Here is a 21,412-nt window from a genome sequence, read left to right as displayed (position 1 = left end):
TATTTATTTTTTGTTTGATGTTTCGCATTTGTATATATTGAGAATAAATGATGTTTTAAATTTTAAATTTTATCATTTTTATCATATCTATTATCTAAATATTTCAAGCGGATATTATTTGCCTGATTCACAAGTAAAATTATTAAAAATATGACAAATAATCAGATATAATTAAAAATGACAATTTATATTGAAAATATTATTAGTCTATATTGAAATGAAAATAGGAGAGTATTGTCTTTTTGAGTATGAGATTAGAAATCAAACCAACTGGTCTGGCATTAATCTCCTTCTACTGAAACTGAAAAACAAAATGTCCTTTTTCAAAAACAGCTTGGAAAATAAACCAACTGCTCTGGCAGACTGGCACCATAATGTCATTCCGCTGAAACTGATAAGATAAGATTTAAAAAAAAAAAAAAAAAAAACCACCCAACTATTCTCAAGAGTTATAAGAATCTTTTATTGCTTTAATTTTTGGATTTTTTTGTTATGGTTTTCCTTTTGAGTTTTGTCCTTCTTGACGCCTGAGGGTTTTGGTGGTTTTGTTTCTTCACTGCTATAAAATGATCTTTGTGTCTACCCCAACACATTCCCGAGAAGAAATAATCTTCTTCCAGCCACCTTATCCCTCCTTCCCCCATCCTCTTATCTGTGTCTCTCTTTATGTTCTCCTCTTGAAAAAACCAAGTTCTTGGTTTTTCTGAAGGGGCCTAAGGGAGACATGGAGGCTGTTCTAAAGACCAAAGGACTTCTTTCTCTTACCCCGAACCCAAAAGCCAGGGTTTTACCCCCGTCACAGGGCTTAAAGCATAGATTTTTCACCCCAAATCCTAAATCTTTTAGTGGGTTTTGTCTATCTTCAAATGGGTTCCAGAAATTCAATGGTTTTGTCTCAAAAACTCATGGGTTTGGTCAAAAAGAGAGAAACTTGTTTATCTGTAGGGCTGAGGCTGCAGCAGCAGCTGATGGGCAGCCACTATTTGGTGAAGCCGAAATTGAGAAGCCAAAGATTTTGGGTATGGAGGTTACGACGATAAAGAAGATTATACCACTCGGGTTGATGTTCTTTTGTATTCTTTTCAACTATACGATACTCAGAGACACAAAGGATGTATTGGTTGTGACAGCCAAAGGGAGTAGTGCGGAGATTATTCCCTTTCTAAAAACTTGGGTGAACTTGCCTATGGCTATTGGGTTCATGTTGTTGTACACCAAACTGGCTAATGTGTTGTCTAAGCAGGCTCTCTTCTATACCGTTATTTTGCCTTTCATAGGCTTCTTCGGGGCATTCGGATTTTTCATGTATCCTCTTAGCAATTATATCCACCCTGAGGCGTTTGCGGACAAGCTTCTCAACACACTTGGCCCCAGGTTCCTTGGCCCCCTTGCCATAATGAGGATCTGGAGCTTCTGTTTGTTCTATGTCATGGCTGAACTTTGGGGTAGTGTGGTGATTTCAGTTTTGTTTTGGGGGTTTGCCAATCAGGTACTTAAGATTATCTCGTGAAGCATACTTGTGTAGATAATCTGTCTGCTTGATTGTTTGGATATTATGCTTTTAGATATTCATGTCAACTCTTTTTGGTATAGCATATATTTATTTTATTGACAATGAAGTTTTACGGTGTTACAATTCCCCCATTTAATTCTTTCCTATGGCTGATCAAAGTTTCAAATAATAGAGCAGATCTGCTTCTAGCGTGACGTGGACTTTTATATTGGTTACCTATGTTCTTCTTACCTGCTCCCATGGGCGCTAGTTTGTGGGTCTGCGGATATCAGTGTCGTTACATGGATGTGTTACAAATTAGGGATTTTCCTGGTAGAATACTTTAGTTTTCATCACAGATTATGCTCAGAGGTTGAAAGTGAAGGTCGGTTTATGGTCATAGTCAAACCTTGTTATTCTTCCGGCTTTTAAAAAACAAAACAAAGCAAAAAGTCCCATTCACTCTTTTATTTTGCCTTGGCCCTGGATGGGTCTTTTTTTTTTAGAGATGTCTAGTTTACATGTTACTTCATAAACAGGTTAATTTGATCCATTTTGAGTAGTGCCTGATTCTGCCTTTAAGATTAGTGTGGTATAATTATGCGTTCCTTATGTTATGGTGTCCTCTAGTACAGATTGTAGCTGAACTGGATATGAACTTACTTTTTCTGGTCTGCGTCAGTGATTTGATTAATTCCTGTTAACTACAGTTAATAGGCATCTGAGGGATAGGCTATCTCCCTATGGTGTAAAGGGACCTGCTACTTCATTCAGTAAATGATTAGCATTTATTTCTCACTGTAAATGCCTTTTCTAGATATTCTTATTTTCTCGATTATTTAAATCACAGTCTTCCTTCTTCAACTGTGTTTTCCTTTCCCAATATTAATATGCGTGGTTTTAAACATAATATTAACTAGCTGATGGACATTGGAAACTTTGGATGTTGACTCAAATATTCGATAGTACTCTTACAGTTAGTGATAGGGTGGCTGCTGATAGGCAGCTTTTCTATTATTGAAAAATCCAAATAAAAGTTAAAAATTAAAATAAATATGTTCTCTCTCTCTCTCTCTCTCTCTCTCTCTCTCTCTCTTAATGTCGGGGAACCTCTCCAAGGCAGAGCGCTTTGGATCCACTCCTACAAAGTAAACCTCAGTCCCGTGCACCGCACCCTTAGAAGTTTCCCTACACGGAACTGATTAAATTACTGGTTTTTCACTGGGGGTGTGGCCCCAAAGGATTGTTTGCACTTATGAGGTGTTGAACCTTGGACCTTGAAGGGAGTGAGACCCTAAAACCAAGGCCTTCATCACTTGGGCCAACCCCTTGGGGTTTATGTTCAATCTTATTACAGTGAAATCATATTAAAGTTAAAAATCCCACCAAGGCTGAAACAGGAAGAAAGGTTCAATCTTATAACTATGTTCAGTTATAATAAATCTTATTATTTTGGTTGCTGCTGATATAATTGGTCTTTGAAAATTTTATGTGAATTCACAGCATTTTACATATTTGTTTCTTTACATTGGTTATAACACTTGTCAAAAAAGCATTGGTTATAACTGTTTCTGTCTTCCTCTAGTCATCCTCTAATCTACTGTAGGCTCTTTGTGCAGATAACTACTGTTGACGAAGCCAAAAGATTTTATCCCCTGTTTGGTCTTGGGGCAAACGTTGCCCTTATATTCTCAGGTCGAACAGTGAAGTACTTCTCAAATTTGAGGAAAAACTTGGGTCCTGGTGTTGATGGTTGGGCCATTTCCCTTAAAGGAATGATGAGCATTGTGGTGTTGATGGGGCTTGCCATTTGTTTCCTGTATTGGTGGGTGAATAATTATGTTCCTCTTCCTACCCGTAGTAAGAAGAAGAAGGTAATCTAATGCAAAGTAACATGTTGATCCCTAATCTGTCTAAATTTGTTTAGTTGATGTTAGACATTAAAATTGGCTAGAATTTTCATTTGTTCCTTTACCTTTGCTTAATATGGCACTCTTTCCTGAGAAACTGGCTAGAAAGCTACTGAGATATGATGGATTACCATCTTGTAGGTTAAATCGAGGTTGTTTCTTATAGCTAGCTGGGTCTGCTAATTCAATGCCTCATAGTTTGTTCAACATTGCATATTATATCAATTAAGATGAAGCCATAGTTGTTGTTTCATTTTCATTGACCACAACTCTCCTGCATGTGAATGTCTTGTCTAGATGCACGCACACAGCTAAAAATAAGGCTTTTGTAGACTTGACAGATCCCCCCCCATCATTGATGTAGTTGTTAAAAATTTGTTGATATGTAGTTTTTCGCTGTTGCAGGAGAAGCCCAAGATGGGGACAATGGAGAGCTTGAAATTCTTGGTTTCTTCAAGATACATTAGGGATCTTGCCACTTTGGTGGTTGCATATGGTATTAGCATCAATCTTGTTGAGGTTACATGGAAATCTAAGCTCAAAGCTCAGGTGAACTTATGATGGATTTTTCCAATTGTGTTTCTGAATTGCCTTATTGCATAAAGGGTTTTGACACTCTAAAATGTGCAGTTTCCAAGCCCAAATGAGTATTCTTCCTTTATGGGTGACTTCTCAACTGCCACTGGAATAGCAACTTTCACGATGATGCTGCTGAGCCAATTCATATTTGACAAATACGGTTGGGGGGCTGCTGCCAAGATCACACCCACGGTCCTGCTTCTGACAGGAGTTGGTTTCTTTTCTCTGATATTATTTGGGGATCCTCTTGGACCTTCTCTTGCAAAGTTCGGGATTACTCCTCTTCTTGCAGCTGTATATGTTGGTGCCATGCAAAACATATTCAGCAAGAGTGCCAAGTACAGCTTATTTGACCCTTGCAAGGAGATGGCCTATATTCCCTTGGATGAGGAAACTAAGGTCTGAACACTGACATTACTATCCAGGTTTCTTAGTATTGGCGTAGATTTGTTTCAGTAATGTTCAAAACCAAAATTAATCTGGAAGTTGAAGTTGTCTTAATAATTTAGGTCTATGAATTTTGTAAAAGAGTAAAACTCTGGGAATCTTCATGGCCTAAAGCCTAAAATTAAGGAGACGCCACACTCCAGAGATTTTATTAGAAACTAACAAGTTCTATATTTATATATGTGTGTGTGTCACTGTGTGTGCCCTTCTGCTCACTTTGCCTCTTTATTGCTTGCTTTAGGTTAAAGGGAAGGCAGCCATTGATGTTGTCTGCAACCCATTGGGGAAGTCTGGCGGTGCTCTGATTCAGCAGTTTATGATCTTGTCCTTTGGGTCACTTGCAAATTCAACTCCTTACCTTGGAGGAATACTCTTGGTGATTGTTCTTACGTGGTTAGCAGCAGCCAAATCTCTGGATACCCAGTTTACTGCATTGCGAAGGGAGGAAGAGCTTGAGAAGGAGATGGAGAGAGCAGCTGTCAAGATTCCAGTTGTGGCTGAAAATGCAACTGGGAATGGCTCTCTTGCTAGTGGCTCAGCGCTGAATCCAATTGCCGGTGACACCACAAACAGCTCATCTGAAACCTCAACTCCCCAAAATATTTAATAATTTTCTGCCGTCATGTTGCTTAATAGGAAGAATAGTGGAGCAGATGAGCAGTAGTGGGTGAGATATTTGGTTATAGAATTTTATCTACCTTTAAAATAAGTATGCTACTTGCTGTTTTCGAAGTCCAGTTTTCGATATATAATTAGCTTACATTCTGTTTAGTCTTTAAGTTTCTGTAGTTTCTTTGGAACCATACTGATGAGGGTTCCTTTCTTTTTACTTTTGTACTTCTACAATAATTTCTTGGTGCAAATATTGCATGTATGATAGCTTGCACCGAGTTTACTTTCATTCGATAGGAACTACTGCTTGATCTTACGATGTTATTGATCTTCCATCTTTTGATTCGTAAAGAGTTTTCATTCACTCATCATTCTGGCTGACAAACTGAAGGCTACTTACAATGAGTTCGTTGTCAACTGAATCATCTTCTGCTCCACGAATTCAGTCTGGTTGCTAGGCTCTAAAATTCTCAATCCTTTCATATCATGAGCTTCTTATCCCATGGGTTGAAGCGTGAAACCTCACCTACCCCTCCACAACACTACAGTTCCATACAGGAAATCTTTCCGACTTTGCATAAATATGTGCTGGTTTTGGAGTTCTCTCCAACAAAAGTCGGTTTTAATTAATGAGAAATAATATTTTTAGTTATGGTTACTAAGTGTCGTATAGACTTTTTAAAAAAAAGTAAATTAATATAGAATTTATATTTTTTTTTTTGTGAATTTTATACATTCTATAATTGTATGTCATATTATTCCTGATTAATTGCATAAATGTGTGCGCTATATATCGGTGGTATCAACCGGTCCCGATTAGGACAGGATTTTAATAAGGGTGGGCCACGTCCACGCAGACTACAAAAACCGACGAATCAAAGTTTACGTGGTAGTTGTAGCTTGCAAATTAATGGGCGAACCGTCCGCGTATGCATGTCCCATCATATAAAAAATATATATATATATCGAATAATGACAGACTTTTTACCCTCCTATTAATATTTTATTATTTTTTAAATTTTTTTTTATTTATTTAATAATTAAAAAAGTAACTATTAATAAAATTATATATTTTTTTAATTTTTTTAATAATTAAAGATGTTAAAAAAAAAAACTTAAAAGAAAATAATATAAAAAATAAAAAATTTAAATACACTAAAGTAATAAAAAGGTGATAAGAAAGTAGTGAATATATCATCATCCATATATCTCCTCCATGAGTAATACCATTTGAAAAAACAAGAAAGGGTAAAAAGAGAAGTTTTATTTAGATGAGAATCACAAATATTAGAGTGAAATACTCTTATATAAGATTGTGTTTAGTTGTTGAATTACTTATTTCAAATTAATTATTGATAAGATTTACTATTTTTTTAACTTATTATAAAAAGTTAAATTCATATCAATTTACTTTATACATAAAAAAAATTAAGAGGAGTGCTACAACTACAAAGTAATTACACAAAATTAATATTACAAATTGACATGGATTCATGTGATCAATCATATCTAATTTACAATAAAAGTAACTTTATAATCTGACAAACCATATCAAACCACATTAATTTATGTAATCACTTTATTACTAGAGTATTTCTCAAAAGTTAAACACATTTCAATGTTAAAAATTTAAACTCTTTGTTTACGAAATATTATTATTTATAATTTAACTAAACTCTAACTCATTTCAAACATCTAGTTAATCGAATAACAGGTAATTCATTTAAATCTAAGGTTAGGCTAGTGTGCTTATAGCTTATCGCTATAAGTAACCGTTAGTCCAAAATTTCTCTATTATTTTTATCTCATTTTATTATTCACATTTATTTCTTATTTTTAAATATTTTTAAAAAATATAAAATATTAATCAACACACTAAAATCACTTTTTTTATTATTAAATTAAAATATATATATATATATATATATTCAGTGGGCAAATGGAGCGTTGAACTACGGACGGCATACTAGTTTCTCTCTTAAATTCTATATTCAACCTTGTGAATGTGAGCTAGCAATGCATGTCCACATTGCAGTTATTGGAAACACGCGACGTACGTGTCAGATTCACGAGTAACTTGAAGAACACGTGTGTACTTAACTCGCCTATTTTGACACAATTTGTCATGCCTTGTATATTGGTGATTTTTTATTGAAAAATATTTTAATATATAAAAAAATTACATAAAAACAATTTAAAAATTGATTTATATTATATTATAAAATTATTTTTATTCTAAAATAAAAATTATTTTTATTCTAAATCAGATCTGATATATCGCATAAAATCGTGTAAATTTACAATATTAATTTTTTATAATCACTTTATTACTAGATTATTTTTCAAAAGTTAAAACATATTTCGATTTTAAAAATTTAAACTCATAAGATTTACGAAATACTATTATTTACAATTCAACTCAATTCATTTTAAACACCTAATTGATCGAATAACATGTAATTCTTTTAAATCTAAGATCGAGCTAATGTTCTGCTTGCTGCTTACCGATCAAAGCTGCAAGTGATCGTTAGTCTAACATTTTTCTTTTATTTTTATCTCATTTTTTTATTCACATTTTTTTTATTTTTAAATATTTAAAAAGATATACATCAACACACTAAAATTATTTTTTTAATCATTAAAATTAAAAATAAATAAATAAATAAATCAGTGGGCAAATGTAGCGTTGAACTACGGACGGTTAAATCTATATTCAACCTTGTGAATGTGAGCTAGCGATGCATGTCCACATTGCAGTTATTGGAAACGCGCGACGTACGTGTCAGATTCACGTGTAACTCGAAGAACACGTGGATACTTAACTAGCCTATTTTGACACAATTTATCATGCCTTATTTATGATTTTTTATTGAAAAATATAAAAAAATTATATAAAAATAAATTTAAAAATTAACATCACTATATTATATTACAAAATTATTTTTATTTTAAAATATATCTAACAAATCGAGTAAAGTTACATTAATTTATAAATTTATTTTTATGTCATTGTTTTTTTACATATGAAATAATTTTTATTTTTTATTTTTTTGAGCAGACGTCCACGTTCAAATTGAAGATGATCTAGCTAGCCAGGCTCCGTAGATCTAGATGGTATTTCATCATCACTTTGCTTGAAAATCTATGAACAGAAATTAAAAAAGAAAAACGAATTGAATCATATGGGACAAGCAGATCAGAAAGGAAGGGGTGGAAGGAAGTTAATTCCTCCTTATCTCACGAGCGAGTAGCATTCTGTTAAGCTATATACGTGGACGCGATGATGCTTGGAAAATATGCTGTTATGAAATTATCTTGTCCTAATTACTGCCAATGCTGTCCTGAAACCAAATAACAAAATATAGTAAATAATAATAACATAATATATCCGATGAGACATATTATTAAGAGAAATTATATTGTAATTTTTGCAATGCTCTAATAAAATATCTAAATCACATGACAGATATTTTAAAAGGATTAATCAAAGATGTGATTGAAGTCTAATTAAAATTTGATAAAGAGTAAGAACTTCTCATTTTCAAATAATGTAATATCTCATATATTAACTACCATTATCTTTATTATATAGAGTATCATAATTTTGGATCCTATTGTATCATTAACTGGGTTTTTTGGAAGATAGTAGAATACATCATGTGATTTGAGCGTTTTATTGGAATGTTACAGTTTTAAATAGGGGTACTAAAAACACTAAAAACCAACCTAATGAGTTTTGGTCCGGATCTAAATGGATTTGATTCAATATCAGTTTCAATTTTTTCCAAAATTGGTCAAAATTGATCTGGTATCAATTTTCCCTTTTCTAACACTAGTTCATATAAATATATATTTTAATTTTTAATATTATATAAAATACTTTTTATATGATTTTTTATATTATATATAATTTGTATATCTAATATATATATAAATAATCTCGTATATACTAAATTACTGATTAAAATAATATTAAAATTTAAAATCTTATATAAATAACTATATATTATCACTATCGTCTATAATATTAATAGTTATACTAATACAATATCTATATATATATTATAATATATCACTATAGTATATATTATAATATATATAGCATATATAATATGCTATATATAATATAATGGAAAAAATAGATTGGAATGGGTAAAATTAAAAGTATTGGTTTAGGGTTGTAACTGGTATGGTATCGGTTGTTCGAATCTCAAAACTGATATATATCGATTTGATTCTAAAATATATTTAAAATTAAACAGAACTGGACAGGTTACCTCCTAAATTTAGAACGTGGAAGTTTTGTACACCACTTAAAAAAATATATATGATATTTATATGAATTTTTTTTTTTAATAAGAGGTCTCACTTTTTTCAAAAGGAGTGTGTAAAATTTGCATTTCTTAAAACATATTATTATCATTAATAAAATATTTTTATTTTTTTTATATTATTGCGTGGTTGACAAGATCTACCATGTTAAGCTAAGAACGTTACCGTACCAATTATATATACACAATATATACAGATATATAATATACACAGAAAGATTGAGAAACCACTCCATACTATGAACAGTGTGCGGGCCTTTTTTTCCTGCCTCTTTTTTCGGAGAGATTACGCACACGATTATTATAGAACGTTTGAAACATTACAATAATCCTGTATGGGGACAGAATCAGAAACTTTAATTTGGATGGCAAAGTTCTAATACTAAAACTTTTTAGGAGAAAATTAATGTATAGAGAGTCTAAAATATATATAAAAAAAGGCACCATAAAAAGGTCAAAAAAATAAAAAAATACATTTTATGAAATTTTTACACCCATAAACTTTGTGAATATAATTGCGTAAAATATTATGAAAAGTATTGTGTGTTGATAATTATTATTGGAACATTTTTTTAGGTCACTGTCAATTTCTAATTTTGTCCAAAGTACTTATATTAATTTTTTGAGAAATGATACTTATAATCGTTAATGTGTAAATACTGTATAATTATTTTGAAAAAAATAAATAAATACGCTATTTATGTGAAAAAGAAATTAGTCCGTTAATGGTAAACCAAACTCATTTTTAAAATGACAATATGACGTTTCCATATTTTACGACTATATGTAGTATTATTCTAATTTTTAATACTATTTTGAATAGGATTTTGTTTGTGATATCGTCACGTTAAAGTTGATGTCGCTTGGAATGGAGATCACTTACCAAGAGGACGTCTTCACTTCAAAAATAGTTGTCGACAACGACAATAGAGCCACCATGCATGAAGGCATCGCATCAGATTATCACGGGTGGATAACGTGCTAACTACCACAATGAAGCTAAAAGATTTTGATCACATTTTAAGGTTAAAAGTCTTTACAATATGGTATTATTTATAAGTTATAATTTGCCTATTTCAATCAAAGGTTCTGAACTTCTTTGTATGGAGAATCTCTTTTACGATAATTAGATTCACTGCAACAAAAAAGCTTTTAATTGACCAAATTTATGTTATAAAAAAGTCAGTTTGGTCGAAAATGACTCATTTGCTACGAAGATCGACAATGACATTTATATGACCCAAAAGTCTAGTGAAAACATTTATGTCGCAGCGAACACAACTAATTTTATACCAAATTTCTGTCCGTTTGACAATCTTTTTTTTGTCAACCACACAATAATATAACAAAAAAGAAAATAATTAATTGAAATATTCAACGAATAATACCGGTGAAGAATGATACCCATAATACATTTCATATCAATATTATAAGATGAGGATATCTGTATAAAATAATATTATTTTTATAAAATATTGTGTGCAAATCGTTTTCCTTACCGAAATCTCTGACGGGTCCATTTCTCCATTTTACACACCAAATATACTTACGTACAGCCAAGACAATATTCGTGGCAAATTGGCAATCCGATCTTGGAAATTTCCTATTTTAAGTGCACTAGTTCTTGAAAATTTCCCAAAAGAAAGTAAACATTTTATTAGCTGTAATATCGTGATGGAATTTTCGTCCACGAAATTGAATACCGTCCTTCTAGAAGCACAAAAGTCCAACAATTTAGGGCCGGGGGGGCGCGCAAATCAAGAGAAAAAGACATCCCAGGAGCCGGAAGGAAAGCTACAGTGTTTAAATTAAATTAAATATTTTGGGCTTTTGAAAGGATGAATTTCTTGACCACATTAAAATTCAAGTACTATGTCCTCTGTCTCTCTAGAAGCCCATAAGACAACCAACTTTACGCAACCTTTTCTCTTTTTTTATTTTCTCCATATTTTTATTTTAAATTGCAAGTAAATTTAGTTTCCATTTAGTTTTTTTGGTAATGGAAATTTGCATTTGGTCAGTGCTGATATCATGGGTTGATGATCTCTTTTGTTTTTCTGAATTATTGCCGATATCATTCATATGATTCCTTCATAAATAATATGACGTAGGAATGGATATGGGAAATCCGATCCCCCCTGCATTTGCATATATTCAATTCAAGAAAATTTCAGCACTGATTTTCTCAGTTGAAACGGCTGATTCTTTTTAAATATAATTTGACGTACCATATCAAATCATATCATTTATTTTTATGTAAACACTTTATGGTTAATATATTTTTAAAAAAAATTATTTATAATTTTAACTTTTGTAAATTTGATGAAAATATTGCTAGTGAATAATGTAGAGTTTAATATTAAATAAATTCTGTTATATACAGTTATTTTTATGTATTATTTATATATTTTATTGATGTGATTGATTAAAATAATTATTTTATATTAAATTTTTTTAATTATATTAATAGAGTGAGGATACGTAAAAGTACATAAAGTTATTGATATTAAATACTAAATATAACGAATTTACATACTGTATTTCCAGTTTTACTCGTTTATGATTAGTTTTTAAACTTGGGTGCCAAGACGAACGCTGGTTCTCTCGGGAAGTGGAATTTGCGAACTGTGAGACTGCATGATTTTTATCCAATTTTAAATTATTAAATTTGTATATAAGTTGTCTACTTATCGTTATGAAATGAAAATAATTAATGTGGGAGATGTGGGTCTGAACACGGAGCAGAGGAACCATCGACGAACAGCCACCTTTTTTAATTTTAGTTTTTGTTACATTTAATATATTTTCCGCGTCAGTCGGGTTTCACGAAGAGGATGGATGCATCATGCAGCCGCCCTTTTATTACACCGTCTTTGCTACCATCCTGTGTCCTATCTATGCATATATAGGTGTGATGATCTTTACTCATTTCCCACATAGCCAGAACGAGAACACAGGGCTGAACCAACCCTATAGAAAGACAACACTTCTGGGTTTTGGTGGGTTTTTGCATTTGTTGCAGAATCGTTCTTTGGTACTTCTGTCCACAAATCGTACATATAGTAAATTTCCGCAAAAGATACAAATATTTCTGGGTTTTGGCAGCAGCATTAATCTTTTGTTGGGGGTCTTATAATGGACGCCTCCGGTGATATCTACAAGGCCACTGGTAGTTTACGTGGTAGTTTACGAGGTAGTTTACGATTGCACAGTTCGTCGGGATGGAGGAATAATGCTATGGATGTTTTCTCGAAGTCTTCACGAGAAGAAGACGACGAAGAAGCTCTTAAATGGGCTGCCCTCGAAAAACTTCCAACGTTTGATCGCCTAAGAAAAGGTATACTAACTACTTCGAAAGGTGAGGCCACTGAAGTTAATATACAGAATCTTGGATTTGAAGAAAGGAAGAAATTGCTCGAGAGGTTGGTGAATTTGGCCCAAGAGGATAATGAAAAGTTCCTGTTGAAGATCAGGAATCGGATAGATAGGTAAGAGCTCTGCCAATTTCTTTTTTCCCAAGTTTTCTTGGAAGCGAACTGGGTTTTTTTTTCTTTACTCAACTGGAGTTAACTTGTTTCCTTGAATATATGTACTTACTTTTTCGTATATCATTTAAAGGAATTTCTTTGTTTCTTGGAAATTTTTCAGAGTTGGGATCGATCTTCCAGCAATCGAAGTCCGATTTGAGCACGTTAATATCGATGCAGAAGTTTATGTAGGAAGCAGAGCTTTGCCTTCATTCTTTAACTTCTGCATCAGTATCGTAGAGGTAACTATATATTTTCTTCATATATACCATAATCTAAGTTAAAAAAGTTTTATTCCTAATGAGTGTTTTTTTTAATTTGTTCTCGAATTTACACTTGCAGGGGTTTTTGAATTTTGCCCATATTCTATCAAATCAGAAGAAACACTTGTCTATCCTTAAAGATGCTAGTGGAGTGATCAAGCCAAGGAGGTGAGAGAACAGGCTTATCCATAATCATGAGATTCTGATATTTGGAATGAACTTCTGGGAACCCACGTTTCATGTTGTGCATATCTATTTGACAGAATGACTTTGCTATTGGGTCCTCCAAGTTCCGGGAAGACCACACTGTTATTGGCTTTGGCTGGAAAGCTTGACCCAGATCTGAAGGTGAACATAAATTCATTTCAGCTTCAATCCTTTATTTTTTCTATTATTCGTAAACTATTATCATTTTATTCTAATCAATATTTGAATAATATAGCTTCAAAATTTATTTTTTGTTAAAAAATTAATATCATCTAATAACATAATAATAATAATAATTAACTCTATTATTCTCTATTTTGGATTTTTAATATCATATTTAATTCGGAAACTGTAACTTCTAATTTCAGTTCTCTGGGAGGGTGACTTATAATGGCCATGACATGAAGGAGTTTGTGCCTCAAAGAACTGCAGCCTATATCAGTCAATATGATCTCCATATTGGAGAAATGACTGTAAGGGAAACCTTGGCCTTCTCAGCAAGGTGCCAAGGGATCGGGTCACGCTATGGTTAGATTATTACTTTTTGGCATCACTCTGTCCATTTTCTTCTTTCCTTCAATTAAACTTTTCCGAGGAGTAATCTGTAATCGAAAGAATGACTACTATTTTTAAAATGTGCAGATATGCTAGCAGAGTTGTCTAGAAGAGAAAAAGAGGCAAATATCAAACCTGATCAAGATGTTGATATCTACATGAAGGTGAGACAGAAATTATTGGCCAGTAATTATCATCATTGGGAGGTCTCTATCATTTAACTTAGTGTGAGGGATTTTTATGTAACTAGTTTTTAACTTGTTCTGGACCTCACAAGAAAATTAAGATTCCAGTACTATTAAGACTAACAATCCTTGCAACTATAATCTTTAGCATGATTCATAGTATGAGCAAAAATTACGGTCAAAGTTGGATTTAATAGAGTCATTAATCTTGGTATTTTTTAAACATGATATAGTTTTACAGTTTGTGATGATGGCTTTCTTCTCCTTATTGGCTTCTGATATATTAGGCAGCAACAACTGAAGGCCAAGAGGCTGATGTGGTGACAGATTATATATTGAAGGTAATTTTCTTATTTCCAATAGAGTTCTGCATGTGGATGACCATTAGGATTTTGGAAGCATTTGCATCATATCCTTAAGTTTTTTTTTTTTTTTTTAATTTGCTTCTCCCTGAACTCACAGGTTTTGGGTTTAGAAGTGTGTGCTGATACCATGGTTGGAGATGAAATGTTGAGGGGTATTTCTGGAGGACAAAGAAAGCGTGTCACAACAGGTAACACGAGTTACATGGAAAATAAACTCACTTTTCGTGATACGAGTTTCCTATCTGATAATCTATGTAACCCAAATTACAGGGGAAATGATGGTCGGACCTGCAAAGGCATTGTTTATGGACGAAATATCTACAGGATTGGACAGCTCGACAACTTTCCAAATTGTGAATTCGCTCAGGCAATATGTTCATATTCTCGATGGAACAGCAGTCATTTCTCTACTGCAGCCTGCACCAGAGACATACAATCTTTTCGATGATATCATTCTCCTCTCAGATGGCTACATCGTGTACCAGGGACCCCGTGAAAAAGTTCTTGAGTTTTTTGAATCCATGGGCTTTAAATGTCCTGACAGGAAAGGCGTGGCTGACTTTCTGCAAGAGGTTAGTGTAAATCTAGACTTCGTTGACCTTCATACTAATAATGGCCATGCAAATATTTTGGCAAGCCAAAAAGTGCGGTGCTGGCAGAATAGCCTCGACATGTAGATAAAGGAGATGGGCCTTAAATGTGGAGTCTCACGTTAATTATTTTCTTTATGATAAACTGGTCACAGGTGACGTCAAGGAAAGATCAAGAGCAGTATTGGGCACGCAAAGATGAGCCTTACAGTTTTGTCACGACCAAGGAATTTGCCGAGGCATTCCAATCATTCCATGTGGGAAGAAGAATAGGAGATGAACTTTCAACACCATATGACAAGACAAAAAGTCACCCAGCTGCATTGACCACCCAAAAGTACGGTGTGAGTAAGAAGGAGCTATTAAAAGCTTCCTTTTCAAGAGAGTACTTGCTGATGAAAAGGAATTCGTTTGTTTATGTCTTCAAGTTAACACAAGTAAGATTAAGTTTGTGTTTTTTTTTCCAAATTGCTTTCATTTTCTGCAAACAAGATCTTGACTAGGTTTTCTTCTCTGCTTTTAGCTTTTCATTATGGGACTGATTGCAATGACAATTTTCCTACGGACGAAAATGCCACGTGATGATGCAACTGATGGAGGAATTTACACTGGTGCTTTGTTCTTCACTGTGATTATGATTTTGTTTAATGGAATGGCAGAGATTTCTATGACCATTATAAAGCTTCCTGTCTTTTACAAGCAAAGGGACCTCTTCTTCTATCCCTCATGGGTGTATGCTATTCCTCAATGGATCCTCAAAATCCCGATAACACTTTTAGAAGTTTCTGTTTGGGTATTCATGACCTACTATGTCATTGGATACGATCCAAACGTCGGAAGGTACTATTTGCTGCACATTTAGCTAATTTATCAGCCGTGTGTGCTTCCTAATATTTTGCTAATGTCCATATTACAGGTTGTTTAAGCAATACCTGTTGCTAGTACTTGTGAACCAAATGGCCTCTGCACTATTCCGATTCATTGCAGCAATGGGGAGGAACATGATTGTTGCTAATACCTTTGGGTCATTTGCATTGCTCTTGCTTTTTGCCTTGGGTGGCTTTATCCTCGCCAGAGGTAACAACGCATTAAACTGAGAAACTGGTTTACTCATTTTTCTTTCCCCATTAACTACAATATACATTAAATAATGCTCCTTTGCTCTGTTTGCTTGCTTCTACAGAGGATATAAAGAAATGGTGGATATGGGGTTACTGGATATCACCTTTGATGTATGGGCAAAATGCAATAGTAGTTAACGAGTTCCTGGGAAACAATTGGAAAAAGGTAATTTCTCGAACTATACTTTTGAATTTATGATGTTTGCCTCTTATTAAAAAGCTAATGCATGATTATATTTAACAATAAAGGTTCTCCCAAACAAATCTGAACCACTGGGAGTTACAGTGCTGAAGAGTCGTGGGTTCTTCACCCACGCCTATTGGTATTGGATTGGTGTAGGTGCAAGTGTTGGATTCATCTTCCTTTTCAACATTGGTTTCACCATCGCTCTCTCTTATCTTAACCGTGGGTATCTCCTCCTTTTTTCACTTTAATTGTTCTAAACAAATCAGATTTGTTGAAAATAATGGAAATTTTGTGCAGCATTTGGGAAGTCACAGTCTACAAAATCAGACGAACCGGAAAGCAATGAACAAGGCAAGAGGACAGGGGGAGGCATACAGTTAACACAGAGAGAAAACAGCTCAAGTCAGAGGGGAAGTACCTCATCAGCAATTGAGGCTAGTCGTAATGGGAAAAGAGGAATGGTTCTTCCATTTGAGCAACATTCCATCACTTTTGATGAGATTATATATTCTGTTGACATGCCACAGGTAACTTAAACGATAGATTCTGGAATAAACGAATTTTTCTATATTGATTTTCAAAATAAGGATTGCCTAGAATCTTCGGACCTGAATTTTTTCAATTGAACTTGCAGGAAATGAAGGAGCAGGGTGTCCTTGAGGATAAACTGGTGCTTCTAAAGGGTGTGAGCGGTGCTTTCAGGCCCGGTGTTCTCACAGCTTTGATGGGTGTTAGTGGTGCTGGTAAAACAACACTGATGGATGTGCTGGCTGGTAGGAAAACTGGTGGATATATAGAGGGGAACATCACAATTTCGGGTTACCCAAAGAAGCAAGAAACATTTGCTCGAATTTCTGGGTACTGTGAGCAAAATGACATTCATTCTCCTCATGTTACTGTGTACGAGTCCTTGCTCTATTCAGCATGGCTCCGCTTATCCTCTGGGGTTGATTCCGAAACAAGAAAGGTCAGTATTTAAAAGACAACTCTCTCACTTTTATGTTCCTATTTCTCATATTGAATTGGCAATCTAGCTTGTGCTCACGCCTGGAGTCTGGAAAATCTTGCTTATGTTTAGCTTACTTGAATGTTGTGAAATCTGAGCTTGTCTTCTCTTGGTGTGGCAGCGGACTATGACAACAAAACTGCAATGAATTTTATACACTGCCATGTGTGTGTGTACTTTGATTACAAAACTGCATGGCATTGTCAAGTAATGAGTCCCACATTAGGCTGTACCTGGGTTATCTGGCTATTTAAGCGATTACAAGGAGCCTAACTGTGATTAATGCTTTTGGGTTTTTGCAACCCTGGGTCGTGAAAAATAATCTCAATAAATCCACTTATATGCTGTAATTTGTCGTTCTTCAGATTGAGTTTACTGAGTTTACAGAGCATGTTCTCAATACTCAAGCATGATATGATGATGAAAGATGGTTGAATTGCCATGATGAGTTTGAATACCACTACCAGAAATCCTGATTCATGATTCTATCTAATTGTTGCAGATGTTCATTGAGGAAGTCATGGAGCTTGTGGAGCTGAACCCATTGAGGAATGCACTTGTTGGGTTGCCTGGTGTAAATGGTCTCTCTACCGAGCAGCGCAAGAGGCTCACTATTGCAGTCGAGCTTGTGGCAAACCCCTCCATAATATTCATGGATGAACCAACTTCAGGTCTAGATGCAAGAGCTGCTGCAATTGTCATGAGAACAGTTAGGAACACAGTGGACACTGGAAGAACGGTTGTGTGCACAATCCATCAGCCAAGCATTGACATATTTGAAGCTTTTGATGAGGTGAGAACTCTTAATTATCTACATACCAGGTGAAAATTTGTTGGTTCTCTTGTAGATTTGAACATGACATATAAAACATGTATTGCAGCTTTTCCTAATGAAGCGTGGAGGACAAGAGATATATGTTGGGCCATTGGGTCACCACTCTTGCCATCTTATTGAGTATTTTGAGGTAGGATGCTATAGAAATCAGAAATACTGTCTTCCAATCATCAATAAATCATTTTCTCTGTTGAAAATTTCTAATACCTATACATTTTCCTGGCTTCTAGAGCACCGAAGGAGTAAAAAAAATTACAGATGGTTATAATCCAGCAACTTGGATGTTGGAAGTTACAAGTCAAGGGGAAGAAATTGCTTTGGGTGTAGATTTTACTGATGTGTATAAAAACTCAGAACTATACAGGTTTGTTCATGTTAAATGACTCACTTTATCACATGATTGGAAAAAAGGAAAATCTAGAATATCTATGATGTACTTATAGATCCTTGACATTATTAAGAACTTCAATTTTTTTTGGCTGAAATGCTGAAATTTCCACTCCCTATTGGCATGCGCATCAGGAGGAACAAAGCATTGATTAAGGAGTTGAGCAAACCTGCTCCTGGTTCAAAGGATCTCTATTTCCCGACACAATTTTCGCAGTCATTTTGGACTCAGTGCATGGCTTGCCTATGGAAACAACGCTGGTCCTATTGGCGCAACCCACCATATACTGCTGTCAGATTTCTCTTCACGGTGTTCATAGCCTTGACATTTGGGACAATGTTCTGGGACCTTGGCTCCAAGACGTAAGTAACTACCAGAAAACTCACAACATATGTGTGTATATATGCATATGTATATAGACTTTCATGGTTTACTGCTACATTTTAATTATTCCTTAAATTTTCTATTGCAGGAAGAGGATGCAAGATTTATCTAATGCCATGGGTTCGATGTATGCTGCTGTTCTCTTCCTTGGTGTTCAAAATTCTTCGTCTGTGCAACCTGTTGTGGCTATTGAACGAACAGTCTTCTACAGAGAAAGAGCTGCTGGAATGTATTCTGCTTTGCCATATGCATTTGGACAGGTAACTAGGTTCACATATTGTACATTTAATATATATATATATATATATAGTTCAATAGCTGGGTATGCTAATGCAATTTTTGTCTATTGTATCAGGTTGCGATTGAGATCCCATACGTTTTCATGCAATCTGCAGTCTATGGCATTATAGTTTACGCAATGATTGGATTTGAATGGACTGCAGCCAAATTCTTTTGGTACCTATTTTTCATGTTTTTCACATTGCTGTACTTCACCTTCTACGGCATGATGAGTGTGGCTTTTACACCAAACCACCATATTGCTTCCATCGTATCCGCCTCGTTTTATGGTATCTGGAACTTGTTTTCAGGATTCATAGTCCCTCGAACTGTAAGTATTTGCCAATTTAGACGTGCAGGTTTTTAATTGTATAGGTACTCATAACATTAGCTAACTCTCTTGTTTTCCTTTCCTTTCATTTATCTACTTGGTCGACAACAGAGGATTCCCATTTGGTGGAGATGGTACTACTGGGCATGCCCTGTTGCCTGGACATTGTATGGACTAGTGGTTTCACAATTTGGAGATATTAAGGATGAACTTGTGGACAGTGAGATTCTTGGTGAAACCGTGGAACAATACTTGAAAAGGTACTTTGGATTCAAGCATGATTTTCTGGGAGTTGTGGCAGTTGTAGTTGCTGGGTTTGCCGTGCTCTTTGCATTTATCTTTGCGTTTTCGATCAAGGTCTTTAATTTCCAAAGGCGGTAGACAGATTGTATGTATTATTATTTTGTATCGGATCATGTTTCAGGATTAATGCCAACAACTAGCATTGTCCAAATTCTTTTTTTCATATATTTTTTTCCTCTTTGACGACCTACATATGGTACATGAGCCCCTGCATTATTGTCATTATTATTATTAATATTATCTTCTGAGCATAATGTAATTGATTTGATATAAAGAAAGAGTTGGTGGCATTCTTAACTTTTACTACCACTACATGTGGTTGTGCTTCTTCTTAGCTCCATCCGCTAACTAATAGAATACTAAAAGTAAAAGCAATGGATAGACTTACATTTAAGTGAGAGTGGTGGGTAAGGAGACAAGCAGGCCAAAGTTGAATAAAAAAGAAAATGACGTCTCATTATTGGCAAAACAAGACAAAGGTAAACTGGCCCCCCATTCCCTCCCAGCCATTGACGACATTAACGGGGAATGAGCTGTGTGTGTCACGTGGAGTAGTTTATTTTCTCAATCTTATTATGTATGTCGAAATCCAATACATCAAAGACCCAAGAGCAAGGTGGAAATGGATCTACCAAGACAATCGGAATCAGCATGCATGCATGCCAGTGAGGAAGTTCCAAAACAATTTAACAATAGAAGTCGAGGCATGATTCAATTACAAAGAGATTTGGAGATACATCTCATGCTGGGATAAGTTTAAGTTCTACCATTGTAATTATTGCATTACAAAAGTTATTAAGTTACATGTTTCATGAACAAAACGACATCCCTGATGCTTATGAATTATATGAAACTACTCTTTTTTTTTTTTTTTTTTTTTTTTAAGAAGAGCCGGAAGCCACACACATAGTAGCCCCGTCCCAAATTTATTAAAAAAACCCTCACTTATGGTGGAGGAAAACTGTGGTTACAATCCAAAGCCTGGAGGCTACAAAAAACACCAAAACCCAGACCTAAAAACCAATAAAAAACTCAAATACAAGACATAGGAAAACAAAACAAAAACCTCAAAACTGAACCTGCAAAAGACAAACTTGCACAAACAAAGATTAAGAAAGAAAATAGCGGGGTGCAAAGAGGGACATACCTGGAGATAAAGACAAAGCCAGTAATATCTAGCAACATCTTCGAATTTTTCGAAAGTAAGGGAAACCTCCTTTATCCAGCCGGATATTACCTCTAATGTGAGCAGGCAGCTCTGATAAGGAAGACCAGAACACGGTTTGACCATTGGCACCTAGTTTGGCAAAGCCATTCGCGACCGAATTACATTCTCTAAAGCAGTGATCAAGAGAGACATGAAGCCCAGCTAGACGACTTTAAATTTCATCCCAATAATCTTCCATGTACCAAAGGCCACAACGTTTGTTCTTCAACCAGTTAAAGACTAACATGGAATCAAGTTCAATCTCCACTAATACAAAACCCATTAAACCAATGTGACGAAGTCCATGA

General features: G+C 34.5%; 2 protein-coding genes across 2 annotated transcripts; both read left to right on the top strand.

The window, feature by feature from the left end:
* Nucleotides 1-508: 508 nt before the first annotated feature.
* Nucleotides 509-5,391, top strand: LOC122301097 (plastidic ATP/ADP-transporter-like). The gene is made up of 5 exons (XM_043112184.1): nt 509-1,489; nt 3,112-3,366; nt 3,808-3,951; nt 4,033-4,380; nt 4,670-5,391. Exons 1-5 carry the CDS (start codon nt 725-727, stop codon nt 5,033-5,035), a joined length of 1,878 nt encoding a protein of 625 aa, XP_042968118.1. The 5' UTR covers nt 509-724; the 3' UTR covers nt 5,036-5,391.
* Nucleotides 5,392-12,179: 6,788 nt separating this feature from the next.
* LOC122301090 (pleiotropic drug resistance protein 1-like) lies at nt 12,180-20,048 on the top strand. Its single transcript, XM_043112178.1, has 23 exons — nt 12,180-12,859; nt 13,020-13,140; nt 13,241-13,329; nt 13,425-13,509; nt 13,737-13,896; nt 14,011-14,087; nt 14,396-14,449; nt 14,571-14,661; nt 14,744-15,045; nt 15,219-15,500; nt 15,587-15,903; nt 15,980-16,140; nt 16,247-16,350; nt 16,434-16,590; nt 16,669-16,898; nt 17,006-17,338; nt 17,880-18,170; nt 18,259-18,342; nt 18,443-18,576; nt 18,735-18,962; nt 19,073-19,244; nt 19,340-19,594; nt 19,706-20,048. Exons 1-23 carry the CDS (start codon nt 12,507-12,509, stop codon nt 19,973-19,975), a joined length of 4,350 nt encoding a protein of 1,449 aa, XP_042968112.1. The 5' UTR covers nt 12,180-12,506; the 3' UTR covers nt 19,976-20,048.
* The last annotated feature ends 1,364 nt before the right edge of the window (nt 20,049-21,412 follow it).

The sequence above is a fragment of the Carya illinoinensis genome, chromosome 2 (genome assembly GCF_018687715.1).
Source record: "Carya illinoinensis cultivar Pawnee chromosome 2, C.illinoinensisPawnee_v1, whole genome shotgun sequence".
In the NCBI taxonomy this organism is placed as follows: Eukaryota; Viridiplantae; Streptophyta; class Magnoliopsida; order Fagales; family Juglandaceae; genus Carya; species Carya illinoinensis.
The sequence above is the reverse complement of the archived record's forward strand: the minus strand, read 5'-3'. Positions and strand labels throughout refer to the sequence as shown.

Bases quoted from the DNA above. Each gene is read 5' to 3' on its own strand.
- LOC122301090 (XM_043112178.1), top strand. From the start codon at position 12,507: ATGGACGCCTCCGGTGATATCTACAAGGCCACTGGTAGTTTACGTGGT. The intron at 12,860-13,019 runs GTAAGAGCTCTG...GAAATTTTTCAG, and splicing joins ATCAGGAATCGGATAGATAG to AGTTGGGATCGATCTTCCAG. The intron at 13,141-13,240 runs GTAACTATATAT...TTACACTTGCAG, and splicing joins TCTGCATCAGTATCGTAGAG to GGGTTTTTGAATTTTGCCCA.
- LOC122301097 (XM_043112184.1), top strand. From the start codon at position 725: ATGGAGGCTGTTCTAAAGACCAAAGGACTTCTTTCTCTTACCCCGAAC. The intron at 1,490-3,111 runs GTACTTAAGATT...CTCTTTGTGCAG, and splicing joins TTTGGGGGTTTGCCAATCAG to ATAACTACTGTTGACGAAGC. The intron at 3,952-4,032 runs GTGAACTTATGA...TAAAATGTGCAG, and splicing joins AATCTAAGCTCAAAGCTCAG to TTTCCAAGCCCAAATGAGTA.